Raw genomic sequence first — 17,435 nt, 5'->3', positions numbered from 1 at the left:
AAAGGAGACGGGAGGAAGAGCGCGCGAGAGTGACCGGCAATGTGCAGGAAAGGAAGAGAAAAGACATATTAGATCACGAGCATGAGCAGAGCTCCGGGCCTTAGTTTTGAAAGCTTTCTCATCTCCTGTTTAACTCTTTCGGCATCTAATGTCTTCCTGCCCCTTGGAATAGAAACCCTGCTAGGTGCTCTCGGGGTTTCTGCATTGGCGTCCTTTGCTGCAGTTTGGAGAAGCAAGACATTCGCCCTCTAAAAAAAACCAAACAAAAAAAACCCGTATTAGTTGTTTCAACGGAGCAGACGGGGGAGGAAGTCGTGCGTTAGCAACCAGATCCGGGATGTTATAGGGGTGCAAAAAGAAGAAAGGCGCAAGATCGTATTTCTCGGTAGATCATATGCCACTCGAGCTACAAGTTGGGTGTACCTGCAGTTGCTCAGTGCGACTGCACGCCCTTTAGATGCGAGCACGACCTTAACTCTTCCCTGACTCCTTGGATTTGTACCATGCTCAAGATCCTTACGAAGAAGCTCAGGAATCAAAGTTTGAATGAGATTCAGCCCTTCCAGTTGAAGGTAAGAAGAAGAAAATACACGCGTAAAAATCCCCAAGAAAGTGCATCTCCTAGTGGAACTTAGCGTTAGCTAAGAAGCCAGCAGGCATCATGTACAATCGGGGTGCGATTTCCCCCTGGCACCCCCGCTCGCTGGGAGACCTCAAGAAGGGAGAGCAGGTCTGCAGGCGAAGAAATCAGGTCTGTTCCTTTGAATTCAACCTGTCCTCGATCGGTAGATACTGTTGTGATAAAAGGCCTAACTGGAATACAAAGCCTTACATCGTGGTTATAAACTCCCTCCCCCCCCCCTTTTTAAAGGTCGAGATACCAGTTTCCCAGGGATATATTCATATTGTTGAGAAAGCTCCTTGTACTGTACTAGATGCTTTTGAAAAATTGAGCTGTGTTCTGCAAAACTAACATGTTTCAAGTACTGAGAAAAAGCATCATCCTGAACGCTAAGACTAGCTTCTGTCTAAAAACTGTACTAAGGGTTGAATTGCATATCACACTTACAATAAGTCTCACCTAAAAGTTGGACTCATAAAATCAGCCTACCACTGTAGATTGACTGCAGGCTGTGGGCCCTTTTCTTATTATTGAATGTTTGCTTTGGCATATAAAGTGGAACTGGATCTGAATCCAGCTTTTTACATTTTATCCTTTATAGCTTTTAAAGCAAAGACAATGTACTTTTTCCTGCTCTGCAGTCTGAATCCCCCTTCTCTACCCCCTTCACTCCTGTAATGAAATATAAATGTTAAATAGGATCGAATGCATATCCAAACTGCTTAGCAAAGCTCTTCCTGATATCATTAGAGCTTAGGACCATGATTATTATCTATATACTATACTGGTCAAAAAAATAAAGGGAACATATACATATATATGAAAAAAGTAACAATTGATCTCCTATTTAAGATTCTGTTACTGAGAAGCCTCTTTGAACTGTAAATCTAGAATGGGTTTGCAGTGTATTACATATCTGCAATATGTCAAGATTTGGTTTTAAAGCATGTTGTGCTTCAAAGAACTAACTTTTTGTAAACCTGCCATAGATTCTTTTTAAATTAAAAACCTATTGGAGAAGTGGAGGAGAGTCCCATGCACAAGGAAGACATCTAATATTTTAAGGTCTTGGTTTTTGCAACTTTTCTCTCCACCCCCTTTTCATTTTCAAGTGATTCAAGTTACAGACATATATCCAGTTGACCACTGACTGTATTTTGCAGCTGGCACTACTGGGTTTTTGGAGCCTCTGAAAAATAGGTATTCAAATTTTGCAATATAAAAAACAGCAATCAGAAATAATGATGGTGCCCACTTGATACAGATACATGCTTAGACATGCATTTGAATGAGGAAAATGGCTTCTTGCTTTCAAATGCTCTTGCATATCCAACTGTGTAATAATTTCACTCATTCATATTGGCTGTATACTGTACATATTTTCTTGCTTTAATTTTTGCTGTATTTTGAATTCATTGATACATGGCTTGAGATTATGAAAGTTTTGTGTAGAAAACATTATTCTGTTTGGATGGGTCAATAGTAGTCCATGGAGGCATGGATGGTGATCTTAAAAGGTTCCATATGCATGAATGGGGATCTCTAGCACTAACTTCTTGGCATAATTGTCACCAATTTAGACAGATGCACAGAAAGACTAGAGGACTGTGTTTGTTTATTCTCAATTTTTATAACACAAGATCTTAAAATAAAGCAATATCTTTGAGTCAGCCAGAGCTCTTATGGGGGATGACTGACTCTTTTGCCTCCAATGAGACCAATAATTATTGGGGTAGGAGGCTACTTACAGCAAAACTTATATTTTGTTTTTGTGTTCCAAGATATATATCCCACCCTCCCCCTGCATTGAAATATATTGTACTGTAACTCATTTTCTAAAAGCCAACAATTGAACTTTTGAAAAGCTAAGCAGATTTGGGCCTGGTTAGTATTTGGATAGGAGAACCCTGCAACATTCCAGAAGAAGGCAGTGACAAACCACGGCTGTGTTATTGCCAATACAACTACATGGAAGTATCCATGAAGTAGAGGTTAACTTATAGAAGGAAACCTTTGTAAATTGCTCTATAAATATTAAATATTCGTTATAAAACATGCTTGACCCCCATATGGAACTGTCACTCCCTTAATTTCCTCAAGGCAACATATCCTGAATACTAGGGGACACGTGCCAAGATACATGAGCTCCCGTCTGACTTGGCAGGGCAAAGAGGGCAGAAGGCCAATCTGCTGCTTCAGCTCTTGAGGCTGATGGGCATGGAACAATATTTCTTTATATTGTGAACTTCAACAAGTAACAGCCAATCAACCATTGTAAGAATGAACAAACAAGAAAGGAATTTAAAGTCAACCCTGCATTGGCCATGTGACAACAGAATAATTATCTGTTGCCAGTAGAACAGCTATTTCTTGTCTTGAAAAAGTTGTTTCTGAGAACCTCTGAAGAGCCTAGATGTGATGTAAGCCTGGAAGATGATACTTCCAAGCCTACTTTAGGCAACTTTTGCCACTTATTCTGTGATTAAGCAGAATGAGGCAACTGTCTCATGCATTTGATTTTGTATGTCAAAATGGTGACAGATTGTTATTGTTCTGTGTTGGCTCCTGGTGAAGGAAGAAGAAGGCACTTGTAAGTAGCCTTATGAGTCAAAATAACTTACCTAATATCCAGTATTGTGCATACTGATGGGAGGTTCTGCTCTTGGTCGCTCTGGCTCAGTCAACAAAGGTTTTGGACTGCTTTTGCTATAAGCTGTGACCTTTCCCATTATTAATAGCAGAGTGTTTTCACATCTCTCCAATTCCCAGTCTGTTGAGTAATCTTTCCTGTGCAGTGACTATTTCTGCAGACTTCATTCTGGTTCATTTGCTGAGTTGAAGATAATTGGAACTGATTGTAGGAACAGAATATTAAAGTTTTTTTGTTTTGCCTGAGTTTTTTGATCTTTTAGTTTTTTGATATTTTGAATTCCAGGTAAATTTTTCATTCAACTGATGAAAGTCTTGATCTCTTGGATTCCCTTCTCTATCTCTCTGAGAGGCCATATCTTTTTCTGTTTCCCTCACTCTTCATTCCTACCTCCTCCCCCCATTTAGGAAAGAAATTCCTGTCAGGAAAAGATTTCCTTGCTCTTGACTTCTATTGGAAGAAACGTTTGGCTTTCTTTAATATTTGTCAGGCACAGTATATTTCAAATGTCAAACATGTCATAGCCGTCTTTTTAAAAACAAGAAATAGTTTTCATGGATATTATTACCTCATATTACTTGAAAGATTAGTTTTTCTGACATACAATGTTAAAGAACTAGGTTATCTTCTTGAAGATTAGTCTTTGTCAACACGGCATTCTCCAGGTGGGTGGACATCAGTTTTCTGTATTCTTCTACCAGCATGAACATTTTTGAGAATGTTGAAGTCCACATATCTGGAAGAAAATCGTATTGGAAAGGCTACCCCAGATAATATAGTCTGACATTCAGCTCTACTAATTGGACTTAGGCCATTGATGGTTATTAATTGAAGTCATGATAACTAATAGTCTTGATGCCTTAACAAGATCATAAAGGTGAAAGAGTGAGTTTGTTACCCTGTGTTGATCAGGTTTTTTATTTGAAATCTACTATCCACTTTTTATTAGAATGGTGCTTTCATGACATGATGATATAATGTCACTATAGAATGAACAAACCCCAACCAATAGATTACTCCCATGGAGACTATTGCTGCGTGAACCGATACGCCACATCATAAATTCTGTAGGTGAATCAGGTTATTGATTCTCTGAAAAGGGTAAGAATGAAATCGCTCTCTGGATGAAAACGTGTATAGGTTGACCTATCAATTTTTAAGTTGCCACATAACCTGCTTCAGCTTGCTATGCCAGAAAAAAATATGAGTTGTATTCTTCTGTTACAAAGACTTTTGCAGTGGCTAGCCTATTAGTGCCTGGAAGCTGTGTTGAGGTTTATATCTATAGGTTTATATCTGTAGAAGGCAGTGAAAGATTATGGAAATGGAGATGTTACCAATTACTTAGCTTGCAGAATATTGAAAATTATTAAACATCATTAAGAGAGAACTTGCTTAGCCCAAATGTTTATTCAGCAGAATGAACTAATGCTATTGATAATTGCAGCTAGAGGAAAAGATCTGTAAACTCAGAAATACATTCTGTTCCTGGCATAAAGTATTCTTTATGTTGATTGTGAGACAAATATGTTTTGCAGGCTTATTAATATTACTGAAGTTTATTTTAATGGTCTCTAATTTATAATTAGCACCTTCACTCCCATGCTATTTAATCCAGTCTTATCATGCTGTTGTAAATTATGAGGTGGGAGGGGAGGTGTTTGCAGAAAATATATATGATGTGTGAATATATGCAGAAAATCTGAATATGAATCAGTGGCATCCTCAGCAAACCTCAGTGACACCAAAAAGATATGTGCGCAGTGTTATCATTACACAAATAACACCTTTTATTATTTTCTTCCAACTTTTATTCTTTTTTCTTTTTAGTTTGAATTATTTTTCACTATTGTAATTAAAGCTTTTAATAAAATTATTAAAAAATAACACCATTGTGCAATTGCAAATACATAAGTCATGCCATTTGTGTGACAAAGTTATTATACAAGCTTTAATATTTGCCTCCCAGTCACCTGTCCCAGAGACACCTGACTATGAGCTACATCTTCAGTTCTTGAACTTTGTGGAAATAGATTTTGAAATTAGCCATCCTTATTCTTTATTTCAATTCATTTCAACTTGTAGGGCTGCCCATCTCAAATGCATGACTATGGTCAGATAAAATATTTAAAAACAAGATAAAAACCACATAACAAAATTATAAATAATATAGCAGCCAAGAAAAGCCAATCAATAACAATAATTAACACTGTCAAGATATGGACTAAGCCATACATCCAGGGCCCCGGGGTTGACAATAAAACCAGATTTTCAAGACCATATCCTATGAACATCATAAGTAATCTGATTTTTTTCTAAGGTATATGTTCCACGTAACTATTCTCTATTCCTCTGTTTTATTGTACTATTTTAAAAAGAGGTATAAATAAGTAATATCATCATTGTATAAATATCATGGTTTCGGTATGGATAAAAGTAATAGCTGCTAATACTGCTTGTAGCTTTCTCAAGGCTGCAGGATAGATGGACTGTATGATTATTTGATTATTTTTGTCTGTCAGGATTGACAAATAATATGGAAGGCTAAATGTGATTGGCTATTTGGCGGTTAGAGTATTGTGCAAACACAAGCTCTTGGATTTATTTAGTAAGCCATTGTTCTGTTAATTAAGGGCTACAGTGCTATGTGAATGAAGGTCTAGGTTCCCAAATCAAGATGTTCTGTAAACTATGGAGGTGCATATAATTTGTAATTAAAGATATAATAAATAAAACATTCTTCCAAGGGGAGAGGCACATCATGGGATTTTACAAGGATTTTTTTTTATAAATTATTTATAATTAAGAGTCAGCATTACAGTGTTCAAGTTTGCTGCTCACCCCAAATTATTTATTATGGTTTAAACAAAAAGGCGATTTCATTTGTATGTGTGGAGTGCTCAGTTTTCTTGCGCTTCTGCTTCCAAATTTGGGAGAAAGAGTCAATGGTAAAAGTGTCTTAAACATTTTGACTTTTCTTCTTCTGGTTTCATTATTTCATGCTTGGATGGCAAAAATGACTATTGCATTCAAGGAAACGTAAGCATTTGCTGTCTTGAGTGGGAGCAAAAAATGCTTGAATGAATGAGAACGACTGCTAGAGTCTATACCTCAATTGTTGGGTTTGAAGACACAGCTATCGTATAAAGAATTATATGCAAAGTCCTTATTTAAAGTTGTAAGTTTTAAAAAATATTTCTGGTTTCTTAAGATACCATGCTTGGAAATGTTTCTGTCTTAGCTCATTGGGGTTGCTGGAGTGGCTGTTGATAAAAAATATATATACATTACTTGCCCTCATATGTATTATGTAAAAGACTTATCACAAAAAAAATGAGAGAAGAGGAAGATACTAATTTTTAAAAGTTACGGAAATTAACGTTGAAAATGTTTAGGGAGAGGCGTGTCATAGAGGTGGTTTCCTGAGAAAAAGAAATAGTTTTGTTGAAATAGCTCTATTGAGTCACTCAGTGTGAGAAATGTAGTATCTTTGCTAATTCCTTCTGTGGTGTGCCTATTTTAACTGTTGCAGCTTTTGGGAAGATTTGGGGAACTAGTATTTGGTGAAGCCCATGAGACATCTCAAGTCTATTCAAATGAAATATCCCAATCTCTTGTTGCTACTGGTTTTATCTTTGGAAGAATATCTGCTCCTTTTCTGCTTATATCGTTTAATGAGTTGGAGTGAGACTGCATCTTCTCTGCCAATGAGGAGAGTATGACAACAGAAAACCACCTTACTTTAACACCACAGAATTGAGGATATAATGGATTCTTAATTCCTAGCTAGACACTCTTTGAGATATCGCATAGTTCACTCTCTTTCTCTGGTGAGAACAACACAAAGCAATGAAGTTGTAGATGTATTACATTTAAAAAATTATCTGTTTGAAAATCCAAGTTATCTGGAGAATTTTAGTATATAAAATATTATATAATCTTTTTGGAGAAGATAAAGATGTAAATTACGGCCTGATCGCAATATTTGTTTTTTTTTAGAAAAAAGTGTTAGATTCAAAGTTGCAATAAATGCATGAATTATCCACAAAATGTGGAAATGAATCAGCACTAAGCCAAACTAAAAGTAGAAAGCTGGATAGTGTCATTTCTACCCATCCAGAAATGGGATATTCTTTGAAATATCTGATGAAATATCTCTGGTGAAGAGAAGAAAGGAGATACTAGAATAGTGTCCTTGTCTGATATCCAGACAACATTAGCTTTCTACAATTAAATTTAACATGTTGAACAGTGTTTGGTAACATTGACATTCTTGTATACAATGTCATGTGCTTTCTACAATTTTCTACAATTAATGTACCTTTTTAGCAGCTGTTAAACTAAGCAGAAACTGTAATGTAAACAGAATATGGAACTGGAAAGCACACAAATCTTTTCTTTTGGTTTCTGAGCTAAATAGCATTTATTAAAATATTTTCTGAGCATCATGAAAAAGAACATACTTGATGATATGTGAATTTCAATTAAATACTTTACATATCTGTGGTTTTTATGTTCTTTTAGCTGTCTCCCTTCAGGATTATTACACAATGAGTTAAAAACCCTCTATCTCTTTATATTATAAGCCTCTAGGAAAGCTGCAGGCTCCCAAAACTGCTAGTCCTTGCATAAGATTTGCAGCTTTTGTGAGCCAGAGATGAACTGTGTAGCCCTGAAGTAGTAATTATTCTTTGAAACATGGAGATAATATTAATATTGTTGCTAATATACTTCATAGTGTTTCTGTTGAGGATAATTGTGATTATGTAAATAAAAGGGTCCTACTGTATGTGCCACCGAATCATTTCACTCTTAGCATACTTCCAGATTTTATTTATTTATTTATTTGGGCAGATAACATTTAAAGTAGTATCAATATGAATAGTAGCAATCAAGGTAAAACCAATTACCACAAATCAACAACTTCATGGTTCTCCAACCAATAGTTAGTGCAATAACATGCATACTATAATTAGTTTCATAAAATGGAGAAGTGGCAGTAAATGGGAGGGTTGTTAGGAATATTCTAACCTTGACAAAGAGTCAAGAGACAGCTAGAGCACTGGTTTCAGTCAGGTTTCAGGCCTATTTATGGGACAGAGAGAGCATTGGTCACACTTGTAGATGATCTCTGGTGGGAGCAGGATGGGGGTACTGCATCCATCTTTGCTCTGCTTGACTCTCAGCAGCTTTTAATTCTATTGATGATGGTATCCCTTTGGGCCCTCTTTAAGAGCTGGGGCTGGACGGTGCAGTTTTATGCTGGTTCAGTTCCTTTCTTCAAGTCCTGTCCCAATCAGTATTGATAGGGAGTGAGAGGTCCAGCCCACGGCCGCTACTTTGTGGCATGCTGCAGGGCTCGGTGTTTTTTTTAACATACATGTACAGTAAAACTGCTGGGTAAGATCACCCAACATCATGGGATGAGGTATCATCAATAAGCTGATGATACCCAACTTTAAATCTCCATCCCTGGTGATACAAATGATGCTGTAACTGCCCTCTTGCAATGTCTGGAGGCTGTAAGGGATGGGGACAACAAGCTGAACCCTGGTAAGACAAAGTGGCTGTGGATTCAAGGGGCCTCTGGATCTGGGAATTTATCATCTGGATAAATCTGGATGGGGTTGCACTACACAGACAGACCCAGTGAGCAATTTGGGGGTTCTCCTAGACTTGTGACTCCTGCTCAAATAGCAAGTAGCAGCCATGTTGTGCACCAATTGTGCCATTTCCTGGCTTGTGAGGCCCTGTGCCCAGTCACTCATGCCCTGGTCATCTCCAAATATATTGAAGAGTATTCAGAAGTTACAACTGGTGCAATATACAGCAGAGAGGACAGTTCTGTAGCCCCCTTGGGTGGCACATGTGACACTCTGTTATGCAGGCTGCTCTGGCTGCCAATTTGCTTCTGGATCCAATTCAGGGTGTTGGTCATTACCTCTAAAGCCCTTTATGGCATGGATCCAGGGTATCTGAGTAACTGTCTTTCCCTGATGGGACTAACCTGCTCTACCCATTCCAGCCTACTTTGGATCCCATCATCCAAAGAATTTTAGCTGGGAGGTCCAGGAAAAAAGCCTTTTCTGATGTGGCTCCTCCCACCCTCTGGAATATTCTTCTGTGGTAGGTGAAGTCCACCCCCACACTCCTTCTGGAAGAGCCTAAGAACTTGGCTATGCTGCTTGGCCTGGGGCCCCAACAGGGACCTACTAAACTAGGAATGACTGATTGGGTAGCAATGATACTTACGCCTCCCATCATCTTGGTTTTTATAACCTTTTAACTTCTCTATTCAATTTTTCTAATTTAAATGGTATTTTAGCACTTTTTAACTTTTTATTATATTGTGAGCTGCCCAAAGTCATTGTTATCAGTAACATGGTGTGTCACAGAAATTTAATTGATAAAAATAAATTTAGATTATTAGCAAAGCCGTTGTATAGTAATAATTCGTTTTTTGGCTGGGGAAGAGACCAATAAATTGTAACAGAATGAGATAGCAGCAAACTTGGGCAAATGAAACAATTTCTTAAGATATTTCAAATGACAGAACAGATCAGTTGTTTATAGTACTAATGAGATTTTTTAAGTGGTTATTATGGTGTTTTTTTTGACATTCCAATCTGGATTTCAAGGAATAGCAAAGATGATAGGAAGCCTCCAATGTACACTGTTACTAAAAAAGCTAAGGAAAGAAGGGACAGATGAACAATGTAGATTTCCTTTGGAGGTTTTTGAAAGAAATATGCATATAATATGGCAAAATATTTTCCATCAGTTTTCCCCAAGCTGCAGTTGTCCAGATATATTAGATGAGGACTCATCCTCAGTCATCACGTCTGTCAGGAAGCTGCGAAGTTGGGGAGGGCGCACTGAGACGCAACAATTACCCAACTTTCAGATTTTGGGGCTGGATCTGTATGTGTGTTTCTAGCATGCAGCATGTGGATATACTTTACAAGTTTAACATTCCAGGTAGCATTCAACTAACTGCGTAACAATACAATACAATACCAAAAATGTCAGAGTAGTTTGTTATAACCCCCCCCCCCCAAATTATAGTAAATTAGAATGCCTGATTGAATAAGAATACTTGTGCTTGGTGATGAACAGGTTTGTTACAGTTGAACTGCTTTAGGGAGGTTAGTCCACAGGTGTGTCACTGCAGCTAAGAGAGTCCTTCAGTTGTCAAATTGCATACCTCTGATAAGGAAACAGAATTTTACCTAATGTGAATTGTGTTGTTTATGTACAGATTTTACAGATGTCTGTGGAGACAGCAGGAGATGCAAGTGTTGGTTTTCATGTTAGGAATGCCAAATTGAATGCATTATTTGCAGATTTTCTTATGAGTGAGTCTGCTCTGGACCTCTCAAACTACATAATAGGTGATTTAGAAGCCACTGGATTTCTCTCTTCTCCAAAATTGGCTATGGGGCTCTCTCCCTCTTGGATATCAAATAATTTTGAAATGCATCATATGCAGAAAAGGAGAAGTTGAAAAGAACTTGCTGAAACAAACATTTCTGTTAAGATTTTTTTAATGTAAAAAAATGAGATTAATTTGGGTATGAATATGCATTCATAAAGAAATGCTTTTGAAAATTAAACAGGCGACTAAAATTTGCCAGTTGCACATTTCATGTTGAATGATTTTTAAATATGCATTTGCTCCTAGATTTCCTACACACCAAGTGATGAGGAAGACAGTGATGATTCTGAGGGAGAGAACCAGGAACTTGCTCAGATTGACAGAGGTAAAGCATTCCAGTATTTAGGAAACCTACTAAGAATATTAGTGTTAAACTTGCATTGTAATTTCCAGGTATTTGCTTTCTAGTTGCAGGTCTGTCAACTTTTATTACAATTTATGTAATCCTATCCCGTATGGGTAATTTCACCTTCCCTGAAACTAAGAATTTCCTGTCCAGCAGTCTTCTCAAATTTGATGCCTTCCAGATCTTGTTTAAGTCTTATTAACTCTGGCTAGCATGAGCAGTGGTCAAGATGAATGGGTTAACTAGACAACCCGTGACCCCTGGGGTCATTCTTTCAGAGGTATTTCCTTACCAGATTCCTCAATGCCTTCAGCAGTGACACGAGTTTCTAATGTTCTGCTTCACTGGAAAAGTTAGGATACCTTCAGAGATGTATTTGCCTTGAAAGTAGCCCACATTAAACTGTATAATATAGTCAAACATCAACACAGGAAATGTTTTATGACATTTTTTATTATTTCTTATTTCTTATTATTTTTTATTGTAGGCACACTGGCACATATTAAAAATGAAATTCTGTTGCCTGCTCTCAAAAGTGTACACATACATAACACATATATAAACATGCTATATATAACATGTATATACCTACACCCTTATATATATAAATACATATAAATATTAATCACTGTCCATCTTGAATACATAGTGGAAAGAAGAAGCTTGAGAGTTTACAAGGTTAATACTGTATGGAACAAAACTGTATCTGAATCTGGATGTTCTGCTTCGAATACCACAAAGCATCCTCTCAGAAGGTAACAAAGAAAACAGGTTGTGAAGAGGATGTGTAGTGTCCCAGACAATCTTGCGGACCCTGCTCAAGCAACGCTTAATGCTATGTCCTGTATAGAAGGGAGTGAACTGCTAATAATCTTTTCTGCCATCCTCACCACTCTCTGCACCGCCTTCCTGTCTGAAGCAGTGATGCTTCCACACCAGACTGTAGAGTGTACATCACTATAGAGTGTAGACTATATATCACTATAGAGTGATGTACAAGGGCAGGCTGCTTGATTTTATTCTTGGAAAAATGAAGTTAAATTGGGGTGATAGATGACGATGGGAGCAATAATAGCCAGTAAGCTTTATGAGTGGTTGGGAATTCTGCTGTGGATCTTGCTCCAAATTTGAGAAACTCTGTGGTCCTATGATCTTTGCTAGGATTTGGCCACTTTTATATGCCTTGGTTTGAGATCCTTCTGCTGGTGAACCTCTTCATGTGAGGGTAGTGATGATAGCTGTAGGACAGATTAGCCAAAATTGCTGTTTCATTCTACAAAAGCAAATTCTGTTAGGTTAGTGTACCTTCTATTTGTGATACAACCTGAGATACAATCGTTGACAGAATTTGCACATCATGCTAAGTCATGGTTTCTGTCAACATGGTATATAAATTAAATTATAATTGGCTGTGTTTATGTGTGGGTGCTTCAACACTGGAGGCTTTCAAGAAGAGACTGGACAGCCATTTATTTGAAATGGTATAGTCTCTCCTGCTTGAGCAGGAATTTTGACTAGATAACTTCAAGGTCCCTTCCAACTCAGTTATTCCAAGTTCTAACTATGGGCTACAAGTTATATTTGTTGGTTAGACCCAAATCATTAAGTCTAAATCAAGTTAATCACGTTATATATTGGCACTACATGTTACCCAAATTAATATGGATTGGATGGTTGTTGTTTTCTCCCCCTTTTTGATAAGATACTAAAGTAATATAAGATTTTGTCTGCCATGGACACGTAGACTGGTCAGAAAGTAGTGGAGTACTTTGTCAGTAGGTACATGTGGAATATGAGTTCTGAATTGTACAGAGCTACTAGTTGAGTACTCAAAATAGACCCTGCTTCTACTCTTACTTTCTTCCAGCCTATAGAAATGTAGCCATTTTTCATTAAATTTCACTCATACTGTAATAATGACTTTACACAGCTTACATAGCTTTTTTCTATTTATCCTTAATGTGTACTGTCCCCATCTCCTCCTCATGAATTAATCTTAGTTCTCCCTCTGTACAGAGTTCTGTTTTCAAGGGATTTGTCTATGGAGATTCTCAGTCATCCAGGTCATGGTTGTCCCAAAGGTGCTTTTTCAAGGCAACTGCAGTCAACCTGAACACAGATGGCTACAAGGCCAAAGTGAACAGTCTTCCAAAGGACACTACTAGATAGGAGACTCTGAAGAGAGATCCCACCAGCAGTAACAAGAAAAAGGTCACTGATTTCTTACAACACCAAAATCCAGTTGCCTCTTGAAAAAGCACCATTGGCATTTTCAAGGGACTTCAGTTATTTGTAGCTGATTGAGTCTTAGTGGGTCCTAGATAATAAGAGTGTCCTTCGCCGTGTGAGTATACCAGTTCTTCTTAAATATAGGAACATTCATTTTCCTGATGATTTCAGAAGTGCTCAACTATCCTGCCTGTTGCCATTCTTAACACCTTCCAGTGTCTGGGTTGAAGGACCTATTTGATAGAAGGAGTGGGAATGGGATTACTGTTTTTAAATCACTATTGTAAGGCTGCGTTAAGATCTTCTCTATCACTGTTTTAAATATTTTCCCAGAGAGAAGACGGAATTGCACCTTGACTCCCTTGGCAACCAATCAACAGCAAAATCAAGAAAATCAATGCTGCAAAGTGCGGGCCCATTTTCCTTCTGGGCTGGATCACCATAGCTCTGAAGAAGAGTTGGAATGTATCACCCGTGAATTTGCTGCTGAGAAACGGAAGTGGTCTCAGGTCAGCAGGTTTGGCTGCTGCAGTGACAGCTGTAATACCTCCTCCAGTGATGAGGAAGTAAAGACCTTGTGTGGCAAATCCTTCCGACCAGTGGTCGAAGCTGTGGAGGGTTTGCGTGCCAGTACCAGCCCAGTGCTCTTCAGTGCCTCACCTCCTAAGAGACTGCAGTCCTTGGTACGGACCACATCATCCCGGCCTATAATTTTTACAAGCGTTGGAGGCAGCTTTGAGCAAGGCATGCCATGTAAACGACACCGACAGGGCTATGGTGACAAAGTCGGGAGACCCAGTCTCGATCTGGAAAAAATGCAGCAAGTAAGGCAATGTTGCATCAAATGATACTCATATTTAGTCATATACGTGGTAGATCTTGGGAAGATGTGATAGAAAAAGACTTTTCAAAGTTTTTTATCCACTTGGTAGGCTAATAGTGTTTGGCTTTTTATGCTGTTGGGTTTTGAATGTTTTCATTCAGCTTGATCTCTTTGTACCTGCTTTCTGTTCTCCGAATTATCTGTTATTGGAGCAGTTTCCATGCTGCCTCTGTTTTCATTAGAAACCAGGGCACAACTTTCCTGGTTTTGACTGCATATCGTAATGATTTAAGAGCAGTGATTTCTTTTTCAAAAATGAGAACATAACAGTGGAGTAAAGGCTTTATTTCTACCCAATCCTTTTATTTCTAAAAAGTCTAACATTGCGAGGTAAATGGTTAATATAGCAAATGATATGGATGATCTTTCTATCTCCTGGAGTCAGTGGCTGGATTTCACTTTTGGTTTTGGCTTAAAATGATATGTGAATCCACCCAGTATGGGTTGTTCAACAAAGCACGGTTTAAACAAATAGAGCCTTGTGGGTTTATGTGGGATAAGGCAGATTCCTGTGCTATTCTGCCACTGATTCTATTCTTTATTTCGGTGTTTTCTTTTTTAGAACACTTCATATTCTGTACCTCTTAAGTGTCATCAACTGAAGCCATTGTCCTGCTGTAATGAGTTGGAAGAAGCAGCTGCCCCTTTTGCTTGTCATGCTAGGCTGCTTGTACTTTTGCAGAGGGGTAGTTGCGTCAATATGTGTATTTCTTTGCATTTGGCTGCCTTCCCATCTTTTCATTTCATTTCTTTTTTCTTTTTTAATAATTGGGCTGAAATGGCTTGGCTTGTGTTTCAAGGCACCAGTACATCTACAGTGTATTGAATAGTCTCCCTTGCAGCCCTTCAATAGTCCTTGGACAATGTCCTAATTACATCCTGGACCTGCTGCCAGCCATATGCATTTTAACGAGGGCTTTGTGATTGTGTCCCAGAAAGAACAGGGTCATGTCTGGCCTTTGGCAAGTGTGCAGCCTCTTCTTTTCATGGTACCCATTCAGAAGTATTGTCAGGCACAAGGCAGATGGGGGTGCCTGTGTGTGGTAGGCAAAGTGCTTTGATTGCTCAAGGTGCCAGCAGTCAGACAGAGAGCAGAGCGAACCAGCTGCAGCCATTATAGATGTACAGAAGATTGGAGTCCGATACTGTAGCCTATCACAGATAATTTAGAAAAGTTTCATCAGTCAAAAATCCTTTTTTGATATGATTTCTGGGAATTAATTCCAGAAATTCATCAGAGGCCCTACTGAGCACTTGAACCGGCTCTTAAGAGATTATGGTTGTTGGTGTTGATCTGTAGAGCAAGTAGATGAAGAAGGACCAAAAACAAATATTTGATGGTCCTTTAATGAGTAGCTGCAAAGTTGTCCTCTCTGCTCGAACCCCCCACCCCACCCCAACAAACAAACATAAATCAAAACCCAGCTGGATCTTCTTATAGGCATGACAGGAGGTTTGCTCTTGAAAAGGTAGAGTTTTCACAATAAGCAAAATGATTGCATTGAATGCCAAAGCAGAAGGACTTGCTGAACTCTCAATGCTTTCCTTTTGATGAACAAGTCCCACTAACTCAGTGGTTCTCAACCTTTTTAATGCCGTGACCCCAACCGGTCGTAAGTCGAGGACTAAACCGGTCGTAAGTCGAGGACTACCAAACCGGTCGTAAGTTGAGGACTTTCCCTGCCTGGGAGCGCCGCGCATGCGTGGTTCCGCCCCCTGCGCCGGCCGAGGCGTAGCTGGCAAGCGGCAGAGACGGAGCAGGCGGACCACCAGCTGGCCCAGCCCAAGGGAGGTAAGGCACCCGCTGGAAAAGGGGAAAAAAATGGCGGACAGCCTTGCTTGGCGACCCCCGTGAAATGGTCGATCGACCCCAAATGGGGTCGCGACCCACAGGTTGAGAACCACTGCACTAACTGAACTCAGTAGTACACATTGACTGAAGTAGAACTAAAATAATGAGAAATAATACAGAAAGGGTCAGCATGATTTCATGTTTTGCAGAATGTAATAGTAGAAACACTTAGGGTGGCAGTTCACCCCTTTCTCAAGCTTTTTTTTTTAGCCACAAATGCTTGGTGTTTGGAGAATAAACAATTTGCAAGTGAAATAGCATATTCTGGAGATAAGCAGAGACAAGAGTATTTCTGGCTATGAGCTTGACCTATCCACATGCCTTTATTGGGAGGGAATCGTGTATTCTATTTTCCTGAGGATCAAGCTTTGTAGCATTTGCCCTTCTTTCCTTAGAAATTTGCTCAACAAAGGAAAGAGCACCATGACTCAATTGTACCTCTCAGCTTCTCTTATTTCAAATTTACAATGAAAAATCAACATGAAATCATAAACTCTTCAGAAGACTCCATCGGACATCATCTAAATAAATCAATCAGTGGCGAGGTTATTCAAGGTTTGTAGGAGAATTAATAAAAGTTACTTTTGAGACAATATTGATTGCCTAGTTGAGCTTCAGTTTGTTAAAAGATCAGGTCTTTTTATATATTGAATACCAAAACTTCATCCAATCTGAACATAAAAATCTTGTGAGATTTAGTCATTTTTGTAAGATTTCAGACAATTCAGCTGTATTTGAGGGTTCTATCGATACGGGAGACTTAAAATGTTGAGTTTTCAGAATAGAGAAACACAGCTGTTGCTTTAGAATGATGTTTCTCAGCTTTGGCTGGGAAACAAACGTGCTGGCTGGGGAATTCTAGGTTTTGAAGTCCAGACATCTTAAAATTGCTGAGGTTGAGAAGTACATCTTTAGACTATAAGAAGCTACCTACCTCCAATTATTTGCTTGTCTAACTCAATGAGGAAAGGGTCTTTTTCACTGCCTGTAGACTGATACTAAATGAGAATGCTCTAGATTGATCCTAACTGCTTTTACTTGCAGTATACATTTTCTTTGCTTGAGCTGTATAGAGCCTTGTTCATTGCAACGTTTATACTGTTGTATAGACAAATCTGAATTTATCTTGTAGGCTCTCTCCTCTTCTCACCTCCAGTTCATTTGTGGTTCTGTCCCCAAAAGTATAATGAGATCATTCAGTGGACCGTCCCTTTTACAGATTTATTTATTTATTTATTTATTTAATTTATATCCCGCCCTTCTCCTTGCGGACTCAGGGCGGCTAACAACCAGATAAAAATGCTAATCCCAAAAAACTACAGATTAAAAACATAATTAAAAACAAATATTAATAATTGGTCTAGTTAGTTTAAAATTACTTTAAAACCCCCATTAAAAATTTTCCCCTAGGCCAGTCC

At 38.5% G+C, this 17,435-nt stretch overlaps 1 protein-coding gene across 1 annotated transcript in view; it reads left to right on the top strand.

Moving 5' to 3' along the window:
• The first annotated feature begins 270 nt into the window (after positions 1-270).
• The window catches only part of LOC107288067, a 59,365-nt gene continuing 42,200 nt past the window's right edge, over positions 271-17,435 (top strand). The window contains exons 1-3 of the mRNA XM_015816643.1: positions 271-572; positions 10,954-11,032; positions 13,616-14,106. Coding sequence (XP_015672129.1) covers positions 504-572; positions 10,954-11,032; positions 13,616-14,106 — 639 coding nt within the window. The 5' untranslated portion in view covers positions 271-503. The remainder of the gene's footprint in view (positions 573-10,953; positions 11,033-13,615; positions 14,107-17,435) is intronic.

The sequence above is a fragment of the Protobothrops mucrosquamatus genome, unplaced genomic scaffold (assembly GCF_001527695.2).
Source record: "Protobothrops mucrosquamatus isolate PMUCROS unplaced genomic scaffold, P.Mucros_1.0 scaffold473, whole genome shotgun sequence".
NCBI classification, from domain to species: Eukaryota; Metazoa; Chordata; class Lepidosauria; order Squamata; family Viperidae; genus Protobothrops; species Protobothrops mucrosquamatus.
This window is presented reverse-complemented; position numbering and strand designations above follow the sequence as displayed.